The sequence below is a fragment of the Nannospalax galili genome, unplaced genomic scaffold (genome assembly GCF_000622305.1).
Source record: "Nannospalax galili isolate Female #2095 unplaced genomic scaffold, S.galili_v1.0 scaffold281, whole genome shotgun sequence".
Classification (NCBI taxonomy): Eukaryota; Metazoa; Chordata; class Mammalia; order Rodentia; family Spalacidae; genus Nannospalax; species Nannospalax galili.
In genome coordinates this window covers 165,779-177,442 of record NW_008349068.1, presented here as the reverse complement: position 1 = coordinate 177,442, position 11,664 = coordinate 165,779, and the positions used below count along the sequence as shown (strand labels likewise).

General features: G+C 36.8%; 1 protein-coding gene across 11 annotated transcripts in view; it reads right to left on the bottom strand.

The window, feature by feature from the left end:
* Positions 1-11,664, bottom strand: part of Nbeal1 (neurobeachin like 1) — a 260,021-nt gene that overhangs the window by 137,521 nt on the left and 110,836 nt on the right. For all 11 annotated transcript variants that reach the window (XR_003851600.1, XR_003851601.1, XM_029569970.1 and 8 more), the window contains 4 exons: positions 6,898-7,054; positions 5,365-5,523; positions 3,143-3,302; positions 2,207-2,295 (listed from right to left, as the gene is read on the bottom strand). Coding sequence is in view for 9 of the 11 variants with exons in the window: in XM_029569970.1 (XP_029425830.1) it covers positions 2,207-2,295; positions 3,143-3,302; positions 5,365-5,523; positions 6,898-7,054 (565 nt within the window). In the remaining 2 variants the exon portion in view is untranslated. The remainder of the gene's footprint in view (positions 1-2,206; positions 2,296-3,142; positions 3,303-5,364; positions 5,524-6,897; positions 7,055-11,664) is intronic.

The following is an 11,664-nucleotide window of genomic DNA, read 5'->3' as shown; positions in this document are numbered from 1 at the left end:
TAACATACTAATTATAGTTATTTTAAATGTCTTATTTTTCGGTTGACACAATGTAATGTATTTTTGTTGTTGTTGTTGACACAATACTGTAATACTGTACTACTGAGACTGGACACAATGTATTTGGCAGTAGGAGCTGAGGTGCAGAGGCCTTAGGTAAGAGGGTCTCTATTAGCTTGGTTAGGTGTTGATCTGCATTTAAGGTTTGCTGTAGTCATACGTGTTAGTGGCTTGGAATTCCTCTAATACCCTTGTTTCGTCTTTCCTGTTATCATTGAGTTTTCTTAATTTTTTTTTGAAAATAGGACCCAAGTCTTGCAGCTCTTTCAACCATAATCTTGTGTCACTGCTCTGAAGCCCTGTTAGGTGGGGGAGGGGAAGCAGTCCATAATCTCATGGTTAAATGGTACTGTATTAGGGGCCTGCCTTCTGAGCTAGGACCTTCCCAAGTGTTTCTTGCCTTTCTTCACTGCCTATTTAGGCGAAACAGGAAGGCTGGAGGAGCTGCGGCTGAGTTGCTGCCTCTAGGAAGCAAAGCCCCAACGAAGTTCTTTCAATGAACAGCGGACTTTTATTGGGGACAATCAGGAGGCATATTTCAAAATGGTCACTTGTCCTCTCTCTTTGCCAGAATTAAGAGGGATTTTTTGGCTCTTCACCATGGGAAGCTGGTGGAATTCCAGGAGATAAAACTCATGGAAGTTGCGGGAAGCCAGTCTACATTCAATCATCTGCAGCTCATCCACTGAAGTGTCCTGTCATTATGCACCAGGGGTTTGTGCTCCAGATAAGAGGCTCTGGGCTGTAGTTCTGTAGCTGTTTGTCTCTCTCCAGCTTCAAGGATATCAGTTTGCCCTACAACCTCAGTTCTCTAATGAGTCCAAGAAAAAACATTGGTATCTAGTTTTGCTCAGCTTTTTCTTGTCAGTATGAGAGTAACAACTTCTAAGCCTCTTTCTTGGCACAACTGAAACCAGAGGCCCTGGAGAAACCTTGCAAACTGGGTTGTAAAGGACCAATAAAAAAGGCCCCCTCACCACACCCTGTGTCTGACTGTAATACTGAGATTGCTCTAAGCCTAGGGCTGAGAACCTTGGCAATCATCCCTTTTATTTTATTTGAGATAGGGTCTCCTAAGTTGCCCAGTCTGGCATTGAACAGGCTCTATAGCGACACAACCTAGTGATTGACCCAAGTCCCCCCAAATGATGGACCCAAGTCCCTCCAAAATGATAGATTTAAACTAAAATCCCCCAGGCCTGAGAAAAACTGTACAAGGAAGTAAAAATGAAAAATAAATTCTAACTGCTAAGAACAAGCTGAGCTGACCTTTTTCATGCTCCCTGCCCAAGCTGGAAATCATCCCAGAAATCTCCCCCTACCTCTGCTTGGCACATAGCCGCCACTTTTCTGATTGGCACATAGCCGCCGCTTGTAGTTTTTGCCTTTAAAAGAAAACTGTGAACTGGGCTCTGGGCTTCTGCCCTCCGAGTGAGGCAGGGGTCCGTTTTGCGCAAAATGCCAAATAAATCCTCTTACTTGTTGCATCTCCTGGTCTGAGGACTGAGTCATTGGGGAGCGGCCTCCTGTGGACGTTGGGTACCCCAAACTGGGGTTCCAACACTAATGAGGGACAGTGACATATGAGGTTTTTTTTTCTCATTAATGCTATCAGTCATGAAGCTACCATTATTCTAATAATGCAGACCATCAATTATTTTCATTCAGACTAAGCTCTGCTTTGCAAAGAAATTTTTATGATTAAATAACTTCAAAGTTTTCATGAATATCACTCATTTTCTATCTGTTTTACACATATATAATGTATAAAACCAACTTGCAATCACAGTTATTTCTGTCTAATTGCAAGCTGAAAAGAAAGACTCAATATACATGATCTATTACAAATTATTAGGATTCAGCGTCAAGGGTATGTCAATGTCACACACTGTGAAAATGTAAACTGGTATAGTTATTCTAAAGGACAATAACATGCAAAGTCCATCAAAATGTCAAGTGGGAATACACTTTGATGCAGCAACTGTATTTTATGCACATTCTTACAATTACATGGAAATAATTCATTTTAAGTTGTTTATAAAAATGCCATTTATAAAATAATCAAAATTAAAAATTTTATCTGTTGCAAAGTACTCACTGAGAAATTTACTCACAATGTGATGATACATCTTGCAAGTTTACTAACCTTTCTACAGAGAATCACTCTGACATTTACATGTGTTCTGTGAGATATATATACCACAGATAACAGATCTTTGAAATTAATGACAGGATCTGCAATGGGGAAAAAAAGGTAAAATTAAATTTCATAGATAGCCAAAGAAGAATGGATGTTACTTATACAAATGCTGAAACATTTTCATATGAGAATTCAATTCATTTTCAAATGAGAATTATAGAGAGCTATGTCCAAATTTTTCCCCCAAACTTCAGATTGACAATATCTGAGTAAAAGCTGAGTAACTTCTCTTTGAGGAGCATACTGTCGAGACTACATGTTTGGGACTTGATAAGCTACTTAGGATACTACTCAAGATAAAGACCCTCAGTCTACACCTGAGCATCTGCCATAAATTCTAGTTTGTGCCTAAGTATTGAAAAAAATTATTACAAAAATAATTAAAAAATAAATTAGTTTTTATTTTAACCTTAAGGACTTAAGTGCCTTTAAGAATTTAAGCTTTTATATATATTTTCACAAATAATCTTTTCTTGTTTATAAAACCAATTATTAAATAACTTGGTTACTCAGTCAAACATTTACTACATAAAGCTAAGAGTCCTGGGAATATCAAAAGATATATGCAGAAATATATTACCTAAGGAACACCCTGCTGAATCAAATAACAGGTAATTTAAAAAGCAACTTGAAAAAGGAGATTTAAAAAAAATCTTTCAAAGCAAACCAACCACTTAAAAACATCACTATTGCCAGGCGTGGTGGCGCACGCCTTTAATCCCAGCACTTGGGAGGCAGAGGCAGGTGGATCTTTGTGAATTCAAGACCAGTCTGGTCAACATAATGAGTTCCAGGACAGCTGGGGCTACAAGGAGACTCTGCCTCAAAAAAACAAAAACAAAAACAAACAAAAAAAATCACTCTTATGAGCCCTAGTCATACCTGTATTAATGATTTGATTGACAAGATTTTTAATGAGAGAAGTGTTAATAGGTGCTTCATTAAGAAGGAGTCCCATTCCTGAATAGCCAACGTCTCTAAGGCGGATACGTTGTTTACTACGTTCATAAACATTTGTACATTTCAGCATTTGTTCCATGACCTGGTCACAAGAAAGAAAATAGTTTTTTCAATAAAGAGAAATAAAAGCTGTTTGTAATTTAGGTTAATATTAAATATTAATATTGTATATTGGATTTTGGAACATTAAGAATAAATTGTACTATATTGGGCATGGTGGTATGTACCTTTTAATCTCAGTCCTTGGAAGGCAGAGGGAGGCAGATCTCTGTGAGATGAGGCCAGCGTGGTCTACATAGTGACTTCCAGATTGGCTGGGACTAGGAACCCTTTCAAAAAAAAAAACCCAAAACCAAACCAAAACAACAAAAAAAAAAAACAAAAAAAGAATAAATTATACTGAAATGCATTTGTTCTTGAGTAAATGTTTAAAACTCTAGTTTAAATATGACAAATGGCAAATGTAAAACTTATGTATGGTTGGCACAAGGGACAAATGTATGTCAAAATACTCTTAATTCATTTATTTAACATTTATTAATTTTTAAGAACAGAAAACATTTGTGAAGCAATAAAATAATCCATATGCAAAAATGGGAGACTGAACTTGTAGCCTCATTATTTTTAGGGGTTAGATTCATATTTTTCAAGAGGTTATTTTCAGGACTGAGGAGACAGCTCAGCAGTTAAAGAACATTGGCTGCTTACGCAGAAGACCAGGATTCAGTTCCCAGCACCCACATGGTAAACAACCAACCTTAACTTCAGTTCCAGGGGATTTGATGCCCTCATCTGGCCTTTGTGGTCATTGCATGACCCATATACTTCCATACATGTGGGCAAAACTGTCATACACATAAATTTGAAAATAATTTTTTAAAAGAGATTATAGCAGGACATGGCATAGCACATACCTATAGTCCCAACACTCAGGAGGTAGAGGCAGGCAGCTCTCTGTGAGTTCCAGGCCAGCCTAGACTATACAGCAAGTTCCATTGAGCTATAAAGAGAGACTCGATTTATTAAATAAATAAGTAAATAAATAAATAAATAAGGAGGTTATTTTCATATAACCTATGAAAGGATATATTGATATCATAAATAATCCCTAAAAAGGAATTTTGAAAGAAATAATATTTATTCTTCATCAATGAAGACATGCTTTAAAGAGCAGCCTCACAGGTAACCATTGCAACACTAAAGGCAAACCATTTTAGACCTTTTATTCCCAGCATCTTTGTTTTCAAAAGAGAACAAACAAATGCCTATGATTTCAAACATAGGTAATCCAAATATAACTCTTTTAAGTATGTTTAATAACATAACTCTAATAATAATGAAAGAAAAAACCAATGTCACCAGGCAATTATGTATAACAAATGAGAATTTTAAAAGCTGGTAGAAGTATGACTGAGTTCTCTACTTTCAGTTAACAAAATGAAATGGGCAGCTTCATTGTCAAAATTCAAAGCTTTTGACATTTTAGATAGCTTAATAAAATATATTCTGTATACTTTGATAAAGCCATTAGTCTCTCTGGCTTCAATTTAATCATCTATAAAACAGGAATAACAAGAATATCCATCTCATAAAATTGCTGCAAGGATTAAGCAAACTAATACCTGAAAAGCACTTAATGCTTGATATTAGGAATACGCCATTTAAGTTTGTTATTATTATTACCTGTTAAAATGTTCCAAATTAACACAGATCTATCATAAGTCAAGTAAGAGAGAGGGGTTTTTATATTAAGGACAATATGACCAAATGAATATTCCACTGACATGATTTGTCAGATTATAATTAATTTTGTTGTTGTTGTTTAACTGGTTTTGTTTGTTTTGAAGGATTTTCCCTTTTTTTTTTTTTTTTTTTTTTTTTTGGTTTTTGGCTATTCTGGTAGATTTGAGGGGGAAGATACCTAAGGCATATGTACGGTAAGCAAGCACTCTATTACTTAGCTATACATCCAGTCTATAATATAGAATTTTAAATATTCAAACATGTATATGTATCAAAACAAACTTAAGTAAGAAATAGGTATAAAAAAGGAATTTACAGTCACAAAATGGTTATGTTGCAAGCAAGTTCATATATTCAAAAATGCTCTCCCAAATATAAAAATGTTTACAAGTTGCTTGTACCTTAAAAATGATTTCTCTTAATTTGTCAGAGTACTTCTGATTTAACAGCAAAGCGTAAAGTATGTCTGCATTTCCTGGTTCAAACATCAGTAAGAAAAGTTGACCCCTCGTTGGGCTAGTACGGAGGAGACTGAAGAGTACATCCAAAATTCCAAGGAGCTTTTAAATTTAAACAACACAAAATAAAATTAAATAAAACAAGCAACCACTCGGTATACATGCACAAAAAAAAAAAAGGCATAAACCTCAAAATCGTTATTTAATTAAATTCTATATACCCTAATATTTTAATTTAACTGAATTATCTGGTATGTTCCTGGCCTGATTTGCTTTTTATTGCCAGTATGTCTGGTTTCTTCCATTATCTTTTGTGTCCTTTCATTATATATAGTCAGCATCTACGGGAACCATATCTAGCCTGCATTGCCTATATGAAAAGGCATTGCTTCCATGAAGTCTAACTTGGTCTCCTCAACATGTAAAATTCTCCTACAAAAACCTGACAGGTCTCTTACAAATATAAAATACTCTTGGTTCATAGTTGTGTCTTAATCTCTCTTAATTATGTAGGATTCTATTAGACTAAAAGAATAATTTACACAATTATATTACCTGTATTGCTTAATAAAATTATTTGTATATATAGTAAGTTCTCAAGTTGATGATAAATATATACAAAGTAGACTATTAAAAGAAAACTTGAGAATTGTCAGATAAAGCAACTGTTAATATTTGGACATAAGGTATCCTCCCAAAAGGCTCATGTGCTGAAATCTTGTTCCCTAGCTGGTGGCACTGTTGAGGCAATCAGATCATGAGGACACAAACTTCATCAACGGATGAGCTAATAGCTGAGTGGGTTATAAGAAGATAAGAGTAGCATTGGCTGAAATAGGTACATGGAGTTGTGACTTTGGAAGGCATATCTTCCTAGGTCCTCCCTCTTTCCCTTCTGCCTCCTGGCTGCCATGAGGCAGATTTGCCCTACCACACTCTTCTGCCACAAAGTTCTGTCTTATGGATGTAGAAGCAACAACAGCAAGTGAGAGTGCCACTGAAATCTCTGATATCGTAAGCCAAAATAAATCTTTCTCTTTAAAAATACTGTTCCCAGGGGCTGGAGAGATGGCTCAGTGGTTAAGAACACTGACTACTCTTGGAGAGGACCTGGGTTCAATTATCAGCACCCACATAGTAGCTTACAAAAGTCCATAACTCCAGTTCTAGGCGATCCAATGCTTTCTTCTGACTTCTGCGGGCACTGCATGACACAGGGGCACTTAAACACATTCAGACAATGCACTTATACACATGAAAATAAAACATTTTTTTAAAAAGTACTATTTTCAGCTATTTTGTCACAGCAGCTACCTTTCACATAGAAATTAAAATGTACTTCTTTATGTAATATCGTGACACTATATAATAAAGTTTTATTTGTTAAACATCTAATTAAATAAATACATAAGTTTATAAAGATGACAGAGTAATTTAAAAGTTAAGAAAAATAAAATTTATCTCAGGCAATAGTACCTGTTCCTCTTCATTAGTAGCAGCTATGTAACCCATAATACTTTGTATCTCTTCATGAGTTCCACCTTTGCACAGAAAATATTTAATTAGTCCATACAAAGACATCCTTATAGTTCGAATATCATCAGGAGATAGCTCATTACATGTACAACCATGTCTGAAAAATAAAACAAAAGTCTAAAATTAAAATATAAATTTAACACATTTATATTTTTACATAAAATAAGTCACAGCATTAAAAATCTTGGGCTGGGACTAGAGAGATGGCTCAGTGGTTATGATCACTGGCTACTCGTACAAAGGACATGGGTCAGTTCCCGGCACCCACATGGCAGCTAACAACTGTCTGTTAACTCCAGATCCAGGGATCTGATGCCCTCTTCTGAAATCCATGGGCATTGCACAATATGAGTGCACTTACATACATACAGGCAATATACTCATATACATAAAATTAAAAAAATAAATTTTTTAAAAATAAAAATCTTGGGCTGGTGAGATAGTTCAGTGGATAAAAATACTTTCCATGAAGCCTGACCATCTGAGTTTAAGCCTGAAACCTACATAGTGGAAGAAGAGAATCAACTCCCACAAACTGCCATCTGATCTCCACAGGGGTGTCATGGCATGCGTGCGTATACACACACACACACACACACACACACACACACACACACACCAGGCATGGTAGTGCACAGCTTTAACTGAGGCACTTGGGAAGAAGAGGAGAATAAATCTCTGAGAATTCAAGGCCAGCAAGAGCTACACAGTGAGACCCTGGCTCAAAACAAAACAAAACAAAACAAACAAACAAAACAAACAAAAAAAGTGTATACTGTACAAGCACAAAGACCTGAGTTCAATCTCCAGAACCCATCTAAAAAAGCTGGGTGTGATGGAATGCATTTTTAATCCAAGCAACTAGGAAAGCAGAGACAGCAGATGCCTAGAGTTTGCTGGCAAGTCACAGGCCAGTAAGAAACTTTGTTTCAAAAAAGCAAGGTAGGGACTGCAGAAATGTTTAAGCAGGTAAGAGCACTGACTGATCTTGGAAAGGAAGTGGGTTCAGTTCCTAGAACCTACATGTCAGCTAACAACTATCTGTAACTCCAGTTCCAGGGGATCTGACACAATCTTCTAGCCTCTGTGGCCATGGCACAAGACGGGTACACTTACACAAAAGCAGGTAAAACACTTATAAAATAAAAATAAAGTTGAAAAATAAAAAAAAACAACCAAACCAACCAAAGTGGACGGCATCTGAGGACAAATGACACCTAAGAATGCCCTCTAGTTTCAACACATGTACACAGATGCACGTGCACCCAGATGTACAAGAACCAGGACCAGAGGGATTTACAGCAGAATTCTATCAGATATTTAAAGAAGATCTAGATCCAATACTACTTAATTTATTCAAAAAGCTCAAAATGGAGGGAGAACTTCCAAATTCCTTCTATGAAGCCAGCATCACTTTAATAAGAAAGCCAGGTAAAGATACAACCAAAAGAGAAAACTATAGACCCATATCCTTAATGAACATAGATGCAAAAATTTTCAACAAGATACTTGCAAGCCACATACAGACTGACATCAAAAACATCATCCACCATGATCAACTCGATGTTATCCCAGACATGCAGGGATGGTTCAATATATGTAAGTCACTAAATGTCATAAATCATATAAATGGGCTCAGAGACAAGAACCACATGGTCATCTCAATAGATGCAGAGAAGGCCTTTGACAAAATTCAACACACATTTATGTTCAAAGTCCTAGAGGGAATTGGACTGGAAGGAACATATCTCAACATAATCAAAGCCATATATAACAAACCCACACCCAACATCATTCTAAATGGAGAAAAACTGGAAGAATTCCCATTGAAAATCAGGAAACAGACAAAGCTATCCACTATCTCCACTTCTCTTTAACATAGTGCTTGAAACTCTTGCAAGAGCAATAAGACAAGAGCACGAAATTAAAGAGGTAATAATTGGAAAAGAAGAGATCAAATTATCCCTTGATAATTATATCTAAGAGACACCAAAAATTCCACCTGAAAACTCCTAGAAATTATTAACACGTTCAGTAAAGTGGCAGGCTACAAAATTACTTATAAAACTGTAGCCTTTCTAGATACCAATAATAAGCAATCAGAGAAAGAATACATGGAAACACTCTCCTTCACAATATATGCAAAAAAAAAAATTCTCAGAATAAACATGACCAAAGACATTAAAAGTTCCTACAATGAAAGTTTTAAATCTTTAAAGAAAGAGATTGAGGAAGACATCAGATGATGGAAGGAACTCCCAGGCTCATGGGTTGGAAGAATTAATATTGTGAAAATGACCATCCTACCAAAAGTCATTTATAGATTCAATGCAATGCCAAAAAAATCCCCATGACATTTTTCACAGAATTGGAAAAAACAATCCTAAAATTCATATGGAAGCACAAAAGACCTCAGATAGCCAAAGCAACCCTGAGCACGAAGAGCAATGCCGGGGGGCGGGGGACAGGATTACTATACCAGATTTTAAGCTATAATACAGGGCTATAGTCATTAAAACAACATGGTACTGGCACAAAAATAGACCCATAGATCAATGGAATAAAACTGAAGAACCAAATATGAGTAAATGCAACTTCAGCCACCTGATATTCGACAAAGGGGCTAAGAATATTCACTGGAGGAAAGGCACCATGTTCAGCAAATGGTGCTGGCAAAACTGGATCTCCATCTGTAGAAGAATGAAACTAAACCCCTATCTTTCCCTCCCCCTGCACAAAAGTCCATTCCAAATGGATCAAAGACCTCAATGTAAAACCTGAAACTCTGAAACTGTCAGAAAAAAACATTGGCAAAAACCTGTAAGATATAGGTGTAAGAAAGGATTTTCTAAACCAGACATCAATTGCTCAGGACACAAGGGCAAGAATTAACAAATGGGACCTCATTAAACTAAAAAGCTTCTGTACATCAAAGGAGGCAACCAGGGAAGCAAAGAGAAAACCCACAGAATGGGAGAAAATCTTCACCAGCGACACGTGTGACAAAGGTTTAATATCCAGAATATATAACGTACTCAAAAAACAGAGAATCAAGACAAGTAACCCAATTAAAAGATGGGCTAAGGAGCTGAACAGAGAATTCTCAAAAGAAGTAAATATGGTGATGAATCATCATAAAAGATGTTCAACATCACTAATAATTAGGGAAATGCAAATTAAAACCACTTCAAGATTTCACCTTACCCCAGTCAGACTGGCTAAGATCAAGAAAACAAATGATACCAAATGTTGGAGAGGATGTGGGGAAAGAGGAACACTCATCCACGGCTGGTGTGGCTGCAAACTTGTTCAACCCCTATGGAAAGCAGTGTGGAGAACTCTGAAAAAACTACAAATGAACCTACCATTTGACCCAGTTATACCACTCCTTGGCATATACCCAAAGAACTCATCCTATTGCAGAAACACTTGTACATCCATGTTTGTTGCTGCTCTTTTCACAATAGCTAAGAGAAGGAAGCAACATAAGTGTCCCTCAACTGCCAAGCAGATAATAAAAATGTGCTTCATTTATATGATGAAGTTTTACTCAGCAATAAAGAAAGATGAAATCATGAAATTTGCAGGTAAATGGATGTAACTAGAAACTGTTATACTAAGTGAAGTAACACAGACTCAGAAAAAAAATGGACATATGTTTTCCCTCATGTGGATCCTAGAACCAAACTCTGATAAGCGGGTATGTATCTAGACTTAAATACAGGAACCAGTATAATGGAAAGGAAACAGGGAGGTAAAGGAAAAGAAAGAACCTGAAAGAGAAGAACAGTAGGAAATAGGCCTTAATAAGGGAGATATGGATAAAAACTGGGTTAGTTTAAGGGAGGGGGGAGGGAAGGGTATACAAGGAACCTAGGGGATAAAGGGAAAGAAAGAGCTCAAGAGAGGTAGGACCATAGGAAAAGGGTATTACTGAGGGAGAAAGGGGGGAAATTGGGGCACCTTAAGTGGGAAAACCATGATGGAGGGGTGAGACAATACAAGAGATAACCACATTACTCCAACAACCTACGGAAAAATTATACATAGCAGATCAAGAAATATATGTCTAGGTAAGGTTTATCTGAGAAAAACTGATCTTTCCCCAAGATTTATCTACATGACACACAGTAATTACAAGTACCAGACTGGTGGAACTAACCTTCTTGGATGTTTAACAGACATACTTTGAGGCCTATACTAATTTGGTCAGAGGGACATAAAGGACACTTTTTGCTCCTTGCCCTCCTAGGTCGACTAGTTCCAGGGGACTATGAGCATCTCTCAAAATGTCCTATAATTATGGTTCGTCACCTGTCCTCTTGATCAAGGAGGCCAAGAAGACCCCACCAGATGGACTTGAACCAGTGTCCAATCTACAAAGTGGAGGGTTAACACAGAGGAATCATTTCCTCCACACTTCCAAGTGAAGCCAATCATGGTCGGGCAGAACCTTTGACTTATCTTCACATAGGTGGAACTGGTAAAAGAAAGGAGCCAGGGGCTCCTCCCAAGCCCATATGATCCCTGAGGAACAGATCCTCAAACGACCTTAGAAGTAAAAATAAATTGGTTTATCTAGGCCAACTGTATGGCCTTAAACACTCAAAAGGAAAGTATAACCAAAGATTAAAGGCACCAATATAATTTTTTAAGAGTCCATATGTATAGCTAAAGGCTACATAACAAGCAATAATGCCAGATAGG